This window comes from Heterodontus francisci, chromosome 10, assembly GCF_036365525.1.
Source record: "Heterodontus francisci isolate sHetFra1 chromosome 10, sHetFra1.hap1, whole genome shotgun sequence".
NCBI classification, from domain to species: Eukaryota; Metazoa; Chordata; class Chondrichthyes; order Heterodontiformes; family Heterodontidae; genus Heterodontus; species Heterodontus francisci.
This window is the reverse complement of record NC_090380.1, coordinates 102,671,894-102,689,539: the sequence shown is the minus strand read 5'-3', so window position 1 is coordinate 102,689,539 and position 17,646 is coordinate 102,671,894. Positions and strand designations below refer to the sequence as shown.

General features: G+C 43.3%; 2 protein-coding genes across 6 annotated transcripts in view; one reads left to right on the top strand and one right to left on the bottom strand.

The window, feature by feature from the left end:
- Positions 1–7,951: 7,951 nt before the first annotated feature.
- The window catches only part of ttc3 (tetratricopeptide repeat domain 3), a 170,163-nt gene continuing 160,468 nt past the window's right edge, over positions 7,952–17,646 (top strand). For all 5 annotated transcript variants that reach the window (XR_010975885.1, XR_010975886.1, XM_068041194.1 and 2 more), the window contains exon 1: positions 7,952–8,055. The gene's annotated coding sequence lies outside the window, so the exon portion shown is untranslated. The remainder of the gene's footprint in view (positions 8,056–17,646) is intronic.
- Positions 16,536–17,646, bottom strand: part of vps26c (VPS26 endosomal protein sorting factor C) — a 191,169-nt gene continuing 190,058 nt past the window's right edge. Inside the window, exon 9 of the mRNA XM_068041198.1 lies at positions 16,536–16,554. Coding sequence (XP_067897299.1) covers positions 16,551–16,554 — 4 coding nt within the window. The 3' untranslated portion in view covers positions 16,536–16,550. The remainder of the gene's footprint in view (positions 16,555–17,646) is intronic.

The window sequence follows — 17,646 nt, the reverse complement described above, 5'->3', positions numbered from 1 at the left end:
GTTAGGCTTCAGCTATACAGGGCATTGGTGAGACCACATCTGGAGTACTGTGTACAGTACTGGTCTCCTTATTTAAGGAAGGGTGTAAATGCTTTGGAGGCAGTACAGAGAAGGTTTACTACTCAGTGTGGGTTCTGCCAGGGCCACTCAGCTACTGACCTCATTACAGCTTTTGTCCAAACACGGACAAAAAAGCTGAACTCCAGAGGTGAAGTGACAGTGACTGCCTTTGACATCAAGGCAGCATTTGAATGAGTATGGCATCAAGGAGCCCTAGCAAAACTGGAGTCATTGGGAATCAGGGGAAAAACTCTTTGCCTGAATGACTGGAGTCATACCTAGGACAAAGGAAGATGGTTGTGGTTGCTGGAGGTCAATCATCTCAGTCCTAGGACATCACTGCAGGAGTTCATCAGGGTAGTGTCCTAGGCCCAACCATCTTCAGCTGCTTCATCAATGACCTTCTCTCCATCATAAGGTCAGAAGTGGGGATGTTCGCTGATGATTGCACAATGTTCAGCACCATTCGCGACTCCTCAGATACTGAAGCAGCCCGTGTGCAGATGCAGCAAGACCTGAAAAACATCCAGGCTTGGGCTGATAAGTGGCAAATAACATTTGCGCCATACAACTGCCAGGAAATGACCATCTCAAACAAGAGAGAATCTAACCATCTCCCCTTGAGGTTCAATGGCATTACCATCGCTGATTCCCCCACTATTAACATCCTGGGACTGACCATTGACCAGAAACTGAACTGGACCAGTCACATAAATGCTATGGCTACAAGAGCAGGTCAGAGGCTGGAAATTCTATGGCGAGTAACTCATGTCCTGTCTCCCCAATGCCTGTCCACCATCTAAAATGCGCAAGTCAGGGGTGTGATGGAATACTCTCCACTTGCCTGGATGGGTGCAGCTCCAACAACACTCAAGAAACTCGACACCATCCAGGACAAAGCAGCCCACTTGACTGGCACCCCATCCACCACCTTCAACATTCACTCCCTTCACCACCAATGCACAGTAGCAGCAGTGTGTACCATCTACAAGATGCACCGCAGCAACTCACCAAGGCTCCTTCAACAGCACCTTCCAAACCTGCAACCTCTACCACCTAGAAGGACAAGATGCATGGGAACACCATCATCTGCAAGTTTCCCTCCAAGCCACACACCATCCTGACTTGGAACTATATCGCCGTTCCTTCACTGCCACTGGGTCTAAATCCTGGAACTCCCTTCCTAACAGCACTGTTGGTGTACCTACATCCCAAGGACTATAGCAATTCAAGAAGACAGCTCACCACCACCTTCTCAAGGGCAATTAGGAACACAGGAGCAGGAGTAGGCCATTCAGTCCATCGAGCCTGCCCAGCCATTCAATACAATCATGGCTGATCATCCACTTCAATGCCTTTTTCCCACACTATCCTCATATCCCCTTATGTCCCTATTAGGGAAGGGCAATAAATGCTGGCCTAGACAGCAATGTTCACATCCCATGAGTGAATAAAAAAGAAATCCAAAACATGGCACAAATTTCCACATCTGTGCTGATGATACCCTGATGCCACCATTTTCTCTTTTGACCCTATCACTGTCTCTAAATTGTCACACTGCTTGTCCAACATCCAGTATGGAATGAACACAGATTTCCTCCAACTAAATATTGGAAAGACCAAAGCCAAAAACTTAATTTCCTGCCCACTGATTCCATTCCTCTCCCTGGCAACTGTCTGAAGCTGAACCAGCCTATTTGCAACCTTGGTGTTATATTTGACCCTGAAATGAACTTCCTACCACATATCCACATCAATAAGATTGCCTACCTCCACCTCTGGAATATCCCTCAATAGCCTCTTGCCTCTCTATCTTTGTAATCTCCTCCAGCCCTACAACCCTCTAAGAATGGCTTCTCTTCCCACTCCCGCACTGCTCCCTCTGGTGCCCCCACGGATCTATCCTTGGTCTCCTCCTATTTCTCATCTACATGCTGCCTCTGAAAGCACAGCATTAGTTTTTCAGAAGCCATTATTTTCGGTCACTGCTCCCAACCTGTTCCCTAGCTACCGACTCCATCCCTCTCCTTGGCAACAGTCTGAGATTAAACAAGTCTGTTCGCAACCTTGGTGTCACATTTGACCTTATACTTGCGCCATCACTAACATTGCCTATTTTCCCTTCCATAACATCGCCCAACGTTGCCCGTTTCAGCTCATCTGCTGCTGAAAGCTTCATTGATGCCTTTATTACCTCTAGACTTGACTATTTCAACGTAGTCCTGGCTGGTCTCCAACAATCCACTCTTTGTAAACTTGAGGTCATTCAAAGCTTATCTGCCTATGTCTTGACTTGCACCAAATTCCGTTCCCCTATCACCCCTTGCTCGCTGACATACATTGGCTTCCAGTCAAGCAATGTCTTAATTTTAAAATTCTCATCCTTGTTTTCAAATTCCTCCAGGCCCTTGACCCTCCCTATTTCTGTAATCCACCAGCCCCACAACCTTCCAAGATATCTGTGCTCCTCTAATTCAGGCCTCCTGTACATCCCTGATTTTAATCACTCCACCATTCGTGGCCACACCTGGGCCTAGGCTCTAAGTTCTGGAATACCCTCCTTACACCTTTCCGCCTCTTTACCTCTCTCTCCTCCTTTAAGATGGTCCTTAAAAGCTATCTCTTTGACCAAGTTTTTGGTCATATGTCTGAATACCTTCTAGTATGGTTCAATGTGAAATTTTGTTTGATAATGCTTCTTTGAAGCGCCTTTGACTGCATTAAAGGCAAGTGCTTGTTATTGTGTACAGTCTAAGAATTTCTGTGGGGGAATTGGAGGGTGGTGGAATAAAGAAAAGTCCATCAATTTGGCATTGCTGTTTCTCTGTATTTATCTTGTGATCGTGACACACCATCAGTTTTGAAGTGGTTGACAGCAAGCCTGCAGGATTTGGGTGTTGCAGGATTACTCAGGGTGTTGAAATGGGTGATGTTACATATGGAAATGTCACAATAGATGATGGGACAATCAGGAACAGACAAAGCCACAACTGAGGGTTTGAAATGGGTGGTGTTTCCTGTAAGGATTCAATTCTATTCTCCCAGTTTCTCTGTCTCTGTCACACTGTTCAGATGATGCAACCTTCCTCGACCAAGGATTCCACCGCCCACCCCCCCCCACCACCATGGTTGACAGGGCTCTTGACTGTATCCATTCCATTGCCCGCACTTTTGCTCTCACCCTCTTTCCCTCCCTCCCAGAACAACATCCTTGTCCTCATCTTCTGCCCCACCAGCCTCCAAACTCAAAGGATCATCCTCATTTCCACCACTTCCAGCATGATGCCACCATCAAATACACTTTCCCTCCCCTTTAAGCATCCTGAAGGGACCATTCCCTCCGTGACACCCTGGTCCACCCTTCAATCTCCCCCAACACCCTCTCCCCTTCCCATGCAAACACAGGAGACACAACAGCCGCCTTTTAACTCCTCCTTCTCACCATCCAAGGCCCGAAACATTATTTCCAGGTGAAACAACAATTTACTTGTTCTTCTCTTCATTAGGGAGACCAAACGCAGATTGGGCAATCACATGGTAGAACACATCTAGGAGCATCCAGGAGAGCTTCTTGAAACAATATGTAGATAGTCCAAGTGTGGAACCTGAGGTGAGCCACCCTCGGACAAGGGGTGTGGGTTTGCCTGGTCAGTATATTTCTCACACTAACTGTTCCTTAGGAATGTGTCATGTCTGGGTGATGAGATAAGAAGAGTGTTGTTGAAGCATAACGTCTCTCTCTGTTATTGCGCTGTACCAGCTGCAAGTCCAATGGTGAGATAGATATGTAAACGAAGGATTGAAAATTACTGTATCTTATTCGTTTAGAACAAAAACTGAATTGTAATATTATTGGTGCTTTAGAATGCAAATTAAGGATTGAACTATTGTTGTAAGATTATTGGTTGCAGAATAGTATAATTGCCATTGTTTTACTGAAATTCTTCAGAATATCGCACTGTGTCTCAATGTGAGCTCTACTGTGTTTGTTCTCCTTGTGCACAAGTTAATAAAGTAGATTGCGAGTACTCCCCGTGCCAAATCTGATTATTTGACTACAGTTTCTTCGACACAACCAGGGAAGGGGCCGTACTGGACCTGGTATTGGGGAATGAGCCCAGCCAAGTGGTCGAAGTCTCAGTAGGGGATCATTTCGGGAACAGTGACCATAATTCCGTAAGTTTTAAGGTACTTGTGGATAAGGATAAGAGTAGTCCTCGGGTGAAGGTGCTAAATTGGGGGAAGGCTAATTATAACAATATTAGGCAGGAACTGAAGAATTTAGATTGGGGGCAGCTGTTTGAGGGTAAATCAACATCTGACATCTTTCAAACGTCAGTTGATTAGAATCCAGGACCGGCATGTTCCTGTGATGAAAAATGATAAGTTTGGCAAGTTTCGGGAATCTTGCATAACGAGGGATATTGTGAGCCTAGTCAAAAAGAAAAAGGAAGCATTCATAAGGGCTAGAAGGGAACAGATGAAGCCCTTGAGGAATATAAAGAAAGTAGGAAGGAACTTAAGCAAGGAGTCAGAAGGGCTAAAAGGGGTCATGAAAAGTCATTGGCAAACAGGATTAAGGAGAATTCCAAGGCTTTTTATACGTATATAAAGAGCAAGAGGGTAACCACGGAAAGGGTTGGCCCACTCAAGGACAGAGCAGGGAATCTATGTGTGGAGCCAGAGGAAATGGGTGAGGTACTAAATGAGTACTTTGCATCAGTATTCACCAAGGAGAAGGACTTGGTGGATGATGAGTCTAGGGAAGGGAGTGTAGATAGTCTGGGTCATGTTGTTATCAAAAAGGAGGAGGTGTTGGGTATCTTGCAAAGCATTAAGGTAGATAAGTCCCCAGGGCCTGATGGGATCTACCCCAGAATACTGAGGGAGGCAAGGGAAGAAATTGCTGGGGTCTTGACAGAAAACTTTGTATCCTCATTGGCTACAGGTGAGGTCCCAGAGGACTGGAGAATAGCCAATGCTGTTCCTTTGTTTAAGGGTAGCAAGGATAATCCAGGAAATTATAGGCCAGTGAGCCTTACGTCAGTGGTAGCGAAATTATTAGAGAGGATTCTTCGGGACAGGATTTACTCCCATTTGGAAACAAATGAACCTATTAGTGAGAGGCAGCATGGTTTTGTGAAGGGGAGGTCGTGTCACACTAACTTGATTGAGCTTTTTGAGGAAGTGACGAAGATGATTGATGAAGGAAGGGCAGTGGATGTTGTCTATATGGACTTCAGTAAAGCCTTTGACAAGGTCCCTCATGGCAGACTGGTACAAAGGGTGAAGTCACACGGGATCAGAGGGGAGCTGGCAAGATGGATACAGAACTGGCTCGGTCATAGAAGACAGAGGGTAGCAGTGGAAGGGTGCTTTTCTGAATGGAGGGATGTGACTAGTGGTGTTCCGCAGGGATCAGTGCTGGGACCATTGCTGTTTGTAGTATATATAAATGATTTGGAGGAAAATGTAGCTGGTCTGATTAGTAAGTTTGCGGACGACACAAAGGTTGGTGGAGCTGCGGATAGTGATGAGGATTGTCAGAGGATACGGCATGATATAGATCGGTTGGAGACTTGGGCGGAGAAATGGCAGATGGAGTTTAATCCGGACAAATGTGAGGTAATGAATTTTCAAAGATCTAATACAGGTAGGAAGTATACAGTAAATGGCAGAACCCTTAGGAGTATTGATAAGCAGAGAGATCTGGGCGTACAGGTCCACAGGTCACTGAAAGTGGCAACGCAGGTGGATAAGGTAGTCAAGAAGGCATACGGCATGCTTGCCTTCATCGGTCGGGGCATCGAGTATAAAAATTGGCAAGTCATGCTGCAGCTGTACAGAACCTTAGTTAGGCCACACTTAGAATATTGCGTGCAATTCTGGTCGCCACACTACCAGAAGGACGTGGAGGCTTTGGAGAGGGTACAGAAGAGGTTTACCAGGATGTTGCCTGGTCTGGAGGGCATTAGCTATGAGGAGAGGTTGGGTAAACTCGGATTGTTTTCACTGGAACGACGGAGGTGGAGGGGCGACATGATAGAGGTTTACAAAGTTATGAGTGGCATGGACAGAGTGGATAGTAGGAAGCTTTTCCCCAGGGTGGAAGAGTCAGTTACTAGGGGACATAGGTTTAAGGTGCGAGGGGCAAACTTTAGAGGGGATGTGCAAGGCAAGTTCTTTACACAGAGGGTGGTGAGTGCCTGGAACATGTTGCCGGGGGAGGTGGTGGAAGCAGGTAAGATAACGACGTTTAAGAAGCATCTTGACCAATACATGAATAGGATGGGAATAGAGGGATAGGGGTCCCCAGAAGTGCAGAAGATTTTAGTTTAGACAGGCATCAAGATCGGTGCAGGCTTGGAGGGTCGAATGGCCTGTTCCTGTGCTGTAGTGTTCTTTGTTCTTTATCTGTTCAATCTGCAAGTGTGATCCAGAGCTTCTGGTCGCCTGCTGTTTTAATTCTCCACTCCACTCACACTCTGACCTTTCTGTTCTTGGCCTCCTTCACTGTTCCAATGAAGCTCAATGTAGGTGCGAGGATCAGCGTCTCATCATTTGATTCAGCACCATAAAGCCTTCCGGACTCAACCTTGATTTCAACAATTTCAGATCATAACCTTTGCCCCCATTTTAAAATTTTTTCTTGGGCTTCTTTTTGATTTTAGATTGTAGCTGTTGGTGATGACTCTGCTTTTAACATTTACATCTCCTTTTCGATGGACCTCAATACTATCTGGGTCAGCTGTGGGATTAATTATTAGCATTCTTACTTCTAAGTTAGAAGGTTGTGGGTTCATGTCCTAGGCCAGTATTTGAACATAAAAACCAAGGCTTGGAGTACTGTACTTTTCAAGCTGCTGCCTTTCAGATGAGATGTTAAACTGAGGCTCTGTTGGCTTTCAGGTTCATGTAAAAGATCCCTTGGCATTATTTTGAAGAAGAGCAGGGAAGTTATCCCTGGTATCCTGGCCAATATTTATCCCTGAACCAATATTAATAAAACAGAAATAAAAACAAGAAATGCTGGAAATACTCAACAGGTCTGGCAGCATCTGTGGAGAGAGAAGCAGAGTTAGCGTTTCAAATCAGTGACCTTTCATCAGAACTGACCTGAAACATTAACTCTGCTTCTCTCTCCACAGATGCTGCCAGACCTGCTGCGTATCTCCAGCATTTCTTGTTTTTATTTCAGGTTTCCAGCATCTGCAATATTTTGCTTTAATAATACAGATTATCTTGTCATTATCAAGTTGCTGTTTGTGGGAGTTTGCTGCGTTCAACTTAACTGCTGTGTTTCCTACATTACAACAGTGACAATACTTCATTTGTGGTAAAACTCTTCGGGACATTCTGTGGTCATGAAAGACGCTTGCAACTACCACTTGCAAATGCAAGTTATTCTTTATTTGTCCCTTTACCATCTCCTTTTCCTTTCACCATCATCCCTTCCTCTGTCATTCCTCCTCGCACAGACTTTCCCTTTTGCAATTCCCCTCTCCACGTTCCTGCCCTTGTTTAAAGCCACTTACATTTTCTAACTTTTTCCCAGTTCCGATGAAAGGTCATCGATTTGAAATATTAACGCCGTTTCTTTCTGCACAGATGCTGCCTGACCTGCTTAGTATTTCCAGCACTTGCTGCTTTTGTTTCAGATTTCCAGCAGCCGCGGCATTTTGCTTTTGTTGTTGGCGTCTCGGGACGAATGACGCGCGCCACCACCGTGGGAAGGGATGGCGTCACAAGAGGGGGCGGCTCAGGATCAATCGCACGCGCCGCAGCCGTGGGAACGGATGACGTCACAATAGGGGACGTCTCAGGATCAATCACGCGCCGCAGCCGTGGGACTGGATGACGTCACAAAAGTGGGGCGCATGTTTTTTTGTGGGGCCGGAAGTGACGCGTGGTGGGATCTTGAGTTTGTTAGTTAGTCGGCGGTTGAGATTCAAGGTGGTGGCTGCATGTGGGGCTGAGAGAGAGAGAGAATAAGAGGTGAGTGGGGGAATGGAATTCCTGGCGGAGAGGCAACAGGGGCTTTGATCGCCACACTTTCCCGTCTTCCCTCAGTTCCCTCACCCCTCTGATGTCAGCAGGGACCGGGATATATGTGTCTGTCTGCACTCAATGAAACTTGTCCCGGCCGCGGAAAGCCTAACAGAACAACAGTATTGGCCTGCTGAGGCAGTGGGCCTACCCTATCTGAGGTGTAGCCGCCGTCCCCCCCTCTCCCCTGTTTTTCTGCTTCTGCCTCCCTCCAAATCAGAGAATGAGACAGCACAGACGGAGCTTATTCGGTGCATCGTGACTGGGCTGATTCTTTGAAAGAGCTGTCAGATTGGTGCCACTCCCTTATCTCTGTTGTTTCTTGCTCTGTTTCCTATCCCAGACGAAGCTCCGTTCTTGAATAATTTTGTAACCTGTCCTCCTTTGAAAATGTCAGTTTTAAAAGCAGTTCTTGTTGAACAAGGATTGCATTTTACAGTTTTGGGGACAGCCACCGTTTTGTAATGTAGGGAAATGTGGCTGCTAACTTGGTCCCACAAACAGCTGAGTGAGATAAATGAGCAGCTCGTGTACCTTTAATGATGTTGACTGAGGGAGAAATGTTGGCCTGCACACCCAGCAGAATTCCCCACCTCTTACAACAGTCCCATGGGATATTTTATGTCTGCAGGAGAAGGCAGATAGGGTCTTGGCTTAACATCTCATTTGAAAGATGGTGCCTGTGAGAGTGCAGCACTCTTTCAGTACTGCACTGAATTACTGGCATAGATTAAGTGTTCAGGTCTTTATAGATGGGGTTTGAACCCACAATCTTGTAACTTAGAGGCATGAGTGTGACCATCTGATCAAAGGTGATATCCGAGGCTGGGGAAGATCAGCCAAGATTCTTGCTTCTAATTGCTAACTAGTACCCTATGTTGTGAAGTCTAAATGTGCACTGTCCCATAACATACTGACATCAAAATCCTGATCTTCAGATCTTTCTATGGGTCTTGCCCTACCCCACCTCTACAATCTTTTCTCGTGTACAACCTCTGCTGTTCTGACTCTAGTGCACTGTTTGTTCCATCTGTGCCACTCCAACTACAGGGGTTTAGGTGTGCTGTAGTTTGGAGTGTTGTGTACAATGATGGGAAACTCATTATGAACATGCTTAAAAAGACAATGTTTGAAACAAATAGTATAGGTGCATTTATGGAGAAGTTAGATGAGCGTATAAGGGAGAAGGGAGTAGAGGATTACAATGATAGATTTAGATGAGGAAAGATGGGAGGAGCTCAAGTGGAGTATAAATGCTGGCATGGGCTGTTTGGGCTGTATATTGTGTGTAATGAGAAGATGCACTGTAGATTCAGTAGGAAGTTACCAGGAATGAAGGATTCCAATTATGTAGAAACTTGAGAAGTTGAGTCTTTTTACATGGGTTAAGAAGTAAGGAGCAACATGATGGATGGAGGTGTTCAAGATTTTGTAATGGATTATGATAAGGTATATAGTGATACATTGTCTCCACAAGTCAATGAAATTGTAACAAGAGGGCACACATTTAAGGTGATCACAGAATTGAAGGAGAGGTCAGAGAATAACAATCTCTCTCAGTTAGAAAGTAGAGTTCTCTGCCATACGAACATAAACTGTTGTTGAAGCAGAGTTCAAAATTCCTTTAAAATATTTCTTGAACAAGAGGAATATTAAACAGTATGGGGAGTGATCAAGAGAATTGGGTTAGATTAAGTAGATGGTTCATGTGTCGTTGGGAGAGAGATCCACACCAGCACAAGCTTAATAGACAAAATGGCCTATTTCTGTTCTGTAGCATTCTATGATTAGTTGTACCTGAAAGTTCCTCCCTAAATTCTGCTCATCTCTACCTCTCTCTTTACGATGCTCCTTAAAACTTGCCCCTTTAATCAAGCTTTTAGTCAGGTCCTAATATCTCTTTGTCGTTTGTCCGACTTCGCTGCTAAAACTCCTGTGAAGCTCCTTGGGATGTTTTACGATGTTAAAAACATGAAAACTAAGTTCAAGTTGTTGTCCCTAAACTCTGGCTGTCTCTGCACCCTAAACTACTTAGCTCCTGCTGCTTAGAGTACAATTTTTTTTAAAAAAGAAATGTATGTATATATTACACTTTGGTCTTTTTGGTAACAGTGCAAACTTTTAGGGAGAGGGAGTATTGATAAAGGCATGAAAGAACCTGTTAAGCTAGTTTTCATGAACTGATTAAATTTAATGTTTAGTTTCAGCTTTTTGTGTCGTAATTGCTAAATATACAGCCAAGTGTGACTCAGCCATTTGACTAAGAAAGTTCTAAGTTTGTTTCTATTTTTATTCATTTATGGAATGAGGGTGTCGCTGCTCATCCCTAAATGCTGTTCAGCGAGTGGTGGTGAGCTGCATTCTTGTCCATGTGGTGAAGGTACTCCCAGAGTGCTGTTAGATAAACAGTTCCAGGATTTGGCCACAGTACGATAAAGGAACGGTTGTGTCTTTCCAAGTCAGGATGGACTTGGAAGTGATGTTCCCATGTGTCTGCTGCCCTCCCTCTTCTAGGTGCTAGAGGTCATGGGTTTTGGAGATGCTGTCAAAGAAGCCTTGGTGAGTTGCTGCAATGCATCTTGTAGATGGTACACACTGGTGATGGAGGGAGTGAATGTTTAAGGTGGTGGATGGGATGCCAATCAAGCAGACTGCTTTGTCCTGGATGGTGTCATGCTTAAGTGTTGGAGCTGCACTCATCCTGGCAAGTGGAGAGTATTCCACAACACTTCTGCCTTGTAGGTGGTGGAAATACTTTGGACAAACAGATGGTGAGTCAATCACCAAAGAATTCACAGCCTCTGACCTGCTTTTGTACCCACAGTATTCATGTGGCCAGTCCAGTTATTTTTCTGCTCAGTGGTGACCTCCAGTACATTAATGGTGGGGGATTTGATGATAATGTCATTGAATGTCAAAGGGAAGTGATTAGACTTTCTTTCTTGGTGATGATCATTGCCTGGCACTTGTGTGGCACCAGTGTTACTTGCCACTCAAACCCAAACCTAGATGACTCCAGTTTTTGCTGCATATAGGCACGACTACTTCATTATCTGAGATTGTGAATGGAACACTGCAATCATCAGCGAACATCCCCACTTCTGACCTTATGCTGGAGGGAGGTCATTGATGAAGCAGCTGAAGATGATTGGGCCTAGGACACTACCTGAGAAACTGCTGCAGCGATGTCCTAGGGCTGAGATGATTAATCTCTAACAACTGCAACCACCTTTCTGCTAGGTATGACTCCAACCAGTGGATAATTTATCCCAGAGTTCCATTGACTTCAATTTTGTGCACCTTGATGCTGTACTTGGCGAAATGCTGCCTTGATGTCAAGGGTTGTCGCTCTCTCCTCACCTCCTGGAATTCAGCTCCTTTGTCCATATTTGGACCAGGACTGGGCCATGTTGTCATGGCGGAACCCATATTGAGCATCCATGTGCAGATTATTGGTGATTAAGTGCTGTTTGATAGCGCTGTTGGCACCTTCCATCACTTCGCCTATGATTGACAGTAGACTGATAGGGCGGTAATTGGTCGATTGGATTTTTCCTGCTTTTTGTGGACAGGACAATTTTCCATTTTGTCGAGTAGCTGCCAGTGTAGTTGTACTGGAATAACTTGTCTAGAGGCATGTCTAGTTCTGGATCACTACAGCTGAGATGTTGTTGAGGCCCATAGCCTTTGCTGTATTCACTGCACTCAGTCGTTTCTTGATACAGCGTGAAGTGAATTGAATTGGCTGAAGACTGGTATCTGTGAAGGTTGGAACCTCAGGAGGAGGCTGAGACGGATCATCCACTCGGCACTTCTGGCTGAAAGTGTTTGCAAATGCGTCAGCCTTGTCTCGCATTCGTGCTGGGCTTTGCCGTCATTGAGTTAGCTAATTTCAAATGCAGTGGAGTTAAGGGTGCTTTCACTGAGCTATAGATGACGCTTTAGACATGAGATGGTGAAAATCAATCAGGGTTCTGATTCTACTTGCTATCCAAAAGTCTACTTAAAATGTCAGAGTGAGGCAGCATGGTTATGATGCCCCCATCGCACCACCCTCACCATCACACTCTCTGTATTCAGCAGACCTGCCCGCGCTCTGATTAGGTTCAGGAAATTGTATTCCAGCTGCATGAAGTAACAAATGTAACTTGGTCACTCCTGTTTTGAACTATGTAGATGTCATGTGAATAAAAGGTGTGGAATTTTCAGCTATCAGATATTGTTCCTAAATTTGGTAACCTTGATGACTCATGAGTGACGATCATGCTTCTCCAGTGGCAATTGCGTATGAGTTACCTTGGAAATTTCTCAGTCATACCATTTAATTATTGCCTTGAGCATTCTTTGTCACAATGAAAGCAAATTTGGGTTAAATTATATCATTGCTTTTTTAAAAAATAGGTGTCTACTATTTCATTTTTTTCTGGAAAAAATAGGGGAAGTTGGTTATTGTATGTGGACAATATTTAATTCAAATATTCTGGGAAGAAAATTTCATATCACAACTGTTCATTATATCAAGCCATTTTTTTTTGTGAAGCAACAATTCATTGTAATGCTGGAGTCTTTTCATTAAGTGCGCAGTCGTTCAACTCGTTTTTTTTCTTGTTGCTCCTCATCTTCAGATGTACTGTTCTAAATTAGCTTTTCTCCCAAGTCGTCTCGGTGTTGAATCAGTCCTACTACTTAATTCTTTCCCTTAACATTGAATTTTTTGCCTCCTTCAGTAGTGCCTGCTCTCTATAATTTTTGCATGCTTTTAAGATCAATGTTTTTAGGTATTTAACCATTTTTTAATCTCACTATTTGTCCTCCTCCATTCTACTTTGATGCTCTGAATATTAGACTATAGCCATTCGCCCAAGTTCCTTTTCCAAAAATGTATATAGTAATCTGTCAAAGTTGTATGCCGTAATTGGAGTAAATAGAGTTAGGAATATTGTGGTTCTGCTTTGAATATTTACTTTTTCTGAAGTTTAGTAGTGGGAACCATCCAGATAGATATGCCATTATGGAATTATAATACTGCCTGGGAAATTAATCCTTAAACAGGAGCGTGGAGTTAGTACGACAATTCTCTTTTTTTTTCATACTTTTTTTAAAAAAAACTCTTTGTACTCCTTGTTCTGGCTACAAAAATAGTGTTACTAATGTCTCATGACTGAGGCAGATGTAAAGGTGTTGACATTAAAAACAAACATCTATATTATACAGTGCAGTATACTTGTAGATCACCTGCCAGCCTTGATATTTGGGGGTGAAACTTAAAACTTATTTCCCATTTTCACTTTGACTAATAAAGAATCACGAATAACAATGAAATCCAATACTAATGCCATCAAAAATGGTGTTATGAGGACGGAGTTGTAATATGATGCATTCAAACTAGTCATTGAATCAATGAAAGTCCCTGGTTTAATGTAAATGAAATGTACACACCAAAAAAAGAGTACACAATGTGACAGCTAGAATGTTTCTTTTCCAAAGCTGTTGTACTTCACAAGGTGAGGTAAAAATGTCTTCTTTCTCACAGCATCAAAATTTCTCAAACTATAGGAGGTCAGAATTTAGGGAAATAAGGTAGAGGATAAAATCCTTAACCCCTTGTAAGGAGATCATGGAGCAATGGCTCAGCAGCATTAAAAGCCTTTGCAGTGTCTGGGTTTACTGTGGGATGGGAGAGCCCCCTATGCATATCATTCAGAATATCAACTTGCTGGACAATCCCTTGATCTCTTTTCAGTACTAACTATGATATCATAGTGGTTGTGTTACTGGACGAGTAATCCAGAGGTCTGGAATACTGATCCAGAGTCAATGAATCACAGAATTGTTACAGCACAGAAGGAGGCCATTCAGCCCATCGTGTCTGCGCTGGCTCGCTGAAGGAGCAATTCACCTAGTGCCACTCCCTTGCCTTCTCCCTGTAGCCCTGCACGTTCTTCCTTTTCAGGTAATAATCAATTCCATCTTGAATGCCTTGATTGAACCTGCCTCCACCACACACTCGGAGTTCATTCTAGACCCTAACAACTCATTGCGTGAAAAAGTTTTTCCTCACTACTCCGTTGCTTCATTTGCCAAATTCCCTAAATCTGTGCCGTCTTGTTCTTGATAATTCCACCAGTGGGAGCAGTTTTCCCCTATCTACTCTGTCCAGACCCCTCATGATATTTAATACCTCTATCAAATCACCTCTCAACCTTCTCCTCTTCAAGGGAAACGGTCTCAGCTTCTCCAATCTGTCCACCTAACTGAAGTTCCTCATCCCGGGAACCATTCTCATGAATCTTTGCACTCTCTAATGCCTTCACATCTTTCCTAAAGTGTGGCGTCCAGAACAGGACACAATACTACTGTAGAGGACAAACCAGTGTTTTATGCAACTTTAACATAACTTTCTTGGCTTTGTACTCTCTACCTTTAGCAAAAAAGCCTAGGATTTTGTATGCTTTATTAACTGTTCTTTAAACCTGTCCTGCCACCTTCAATGACTTATGCATATATACACCCAGGTCCCTCTGCTCATGTACCTCCTTTAGAATTATACCCTTTATTTTATATTTTGTCTCTGTGTTCTTTCTACCAAAATTAATCAGTTCACACTTCTCTGCACTATATTTCCCACTGATCCACCCATTCGACCAACCAGTCTGTGTCCTTTTTGAAGTTCTACACTATCCTCACAGTTCATAATGCTTCCAAGTTTCATTTCATATCTGCACATTTTGAAATTGTACCCTTTTGCACCAAGGTCTATTCATTAATATATATCTGGAAAAGCAAGGGTCCTAACACCGATCCCGGGGGAACTCCACTACAAGCCCTCCTCCAGCCTGAAAAACATCCTTTAACCACTGCAGTGTTTCCTGTCACTCAGTCAATTTCGTATCCGTGATGCTACTGTCCCTTTAATTCCATGAGCTATGACTTTGCTCACATTTCTCAAATCAAATTTTATCAAATGCCTTTTGGAATTTCAACAAAAGCTCCAGCAAGTTAGCTAAACACGATTTACCCTTAATAAATCCATGCTGGCTTTCCTTAATTAACCTGCATTTGTTCAAGTGACTCTTAATTTTGTCCTCAATTATTGTTTCAAGAAACTTCCCTGCAACTGTGGATGCTGGGCTTATTTTTACACCCTTTTTTTAACAAGGATGTAACATTTGCAATTCTCCAGTCCTCTGGCACCACTCCTGATTCTAAGGAAGACTGGAAAATTATGGCCAGTGCCTCTGTAATTTCCACTCTCACTTCCCTCCGTATCCTTGGATGCATCTCATCTGGCCTATCCGGATAGACAGCCTATCCAATACCTCCCCATTAGCAATTTTAAACCCTTCAAGTGTATTAATTACCTCAGCTTTCACCATTACTTCAGCTTTCACCATTACCTGTGCAGCATCTTCCTTGGTAAAGACAGATGCAAAGTATTCGTTTAATACCTTAGCCATGCCCCCTGCCTCCACACGTAAATCCTCTTTTTGGTCCCTATTCGGCCTCATTTCTCCTTTTACCACAGTTTTATTATTTATATGCCTATAGAAAACTTTTGGATTCTCTTACATTAGCTGCCAGACTCTCTTCATACTCTCTCTCTGCTTCTCTTATTTTCTTTTTCACTTCCCCTCTGGACCATCGATATTCAGCCTGGTTCTCGGTTGTGTTATCATGAATTAAAATCCCAACACAGCAGTTGAGGATTTTAAATTCAGCTAATTAAATAAATCTGAAATAAAAATCGTTAAAGGTGACCATAAAACTACTGAAACATCATTTTTTAAAAAAATCTGCTTCATTAACATCCGTTAGGGAAGGAAATCGGCTGTCCTTACCCAGTCTGGTATATGTTTGACTCTAGAACCACAGTAATGTGGTTGACTTAATCTGTAAGATTTTTGTGTGTTTAGGTGGGATGTTGAATAGATTTTTTTACCCACAAGGTACAAACTCTGGTTTCTTAATCAAGATAGAGAGTTTATTAAGTACAGCAAGAATATACAAACAATACTTAACTAACGGCAGTAGCTATACAGCAGAATGTAGGGTGTCCTCGCTCCTTGCCTTCCGAGCTGCTGTGGCGCTGTCGTCTTTCTTGAGGTGTTCTGTTGACTGTAGGATGTTCTGTACACTGTGGGTTGGTTTCTTCATGAATAGGTGTGCCCTGAGTTGTCCTAGCATCTGCCAATTATGGCCCCCTCCGAGGATTCCTTCCTTCCATATTGGGTTCCAGTCCACCTTAACCCTTTGGTCAGGTATGACCTCACTTTCTGTACGTTGTCTCTACAGACAGCTTGAGAGCCCAAGTCATTATCACACAAAGGGAAATGTTTGCTGTCCCCATCAATATTCCAGTCTTGAATAGTCTCTGAATATTTTTATTGTGTTACCATCTCATGGGGCTTACACATCTATTCCTTATTGTGACTCTTGAGTTTGTCTCAACTGAAATGTAGAATAGGCAGTTATGAAGACATCCGGTCTTATAGCAAAGCAATTTCTGCTATTACAGTAAACACCGTCTCCCACCATCTCCCCACTACAGTATACAAATATGCACTTCACATTTAACAACACGATTCTAAACACAAAGTCCATAACTTAATTCTAATCTAATACGTTGAGATGGAACCGGTAGATGTAGTGTATTTGGATTTTCAGAAGGCGTTCGAAAAGGTGCCACATTAAAAAGTTATTGCACAAAGTAAGAGCTCAGTGTATTGGGGGTAATGTGTTGGCATGGATTGTGGATTGGTTAACACACAGAAGGCAGAGAGTCGTGCTTGTTGGGTCTTTTTCAGGTTGGAAAGCTGTAACTAGTGGGGTGCCACAAGGATCGGTCCTAGGGCCTCAACTATTTACTATCTATATTAATGACTTGGAGGAAGGGACAGCGTGTAATATATCCAGATTTGCTGATGATACAAAAATAGGTGGGAAGGCATGTTGCGATGACAACACACAATCTGCAAAGGGATATAGATAGGTTAAGTGAGTGGACAAAAACTTGGCAGATGGAGTTCAATGTGGGAAAATGTGGTCATCCACTTTGGTAGGAAGAATAAAAAGGCAGATTATTATTTAGATGGAGAAAGACTACAAAAAACAGAGGTATCTGGGTGTTCTTGTACATGAAAAACAAAAAGTTAGCATGCAGGTGCAGCAAGTCATTAGGAAGGCAAATGGAATTTTGGCCTTTATTGCTAGGGGGGTTAGAGTTTAAAAATAGGGAAGTCTTGTTACAATTGTACAGGGTGTTGGTGAGGCCACACCTGGAGTACTGCGTACAGTTTTGGTCCCCGTATTTAAGGTAGGATATACTAGCATTGGAGACCGTTCAGAAAAGGTTCACTAGGTTGATTCCTGGGATGAAGGGGTTGTCTTATCAAGAAAGGCTAAACAGGTTTGGCCTTTATTCATGGAGTTCAGAAGAATGAGGGGTGATCTTATTGAAACATATAGATTCTAAGGGGGCTTGACAGGGTAGATGTTGAGAATGTGTTTCCAGTAGTGGGGGAATCTCGAACTTGGACATAG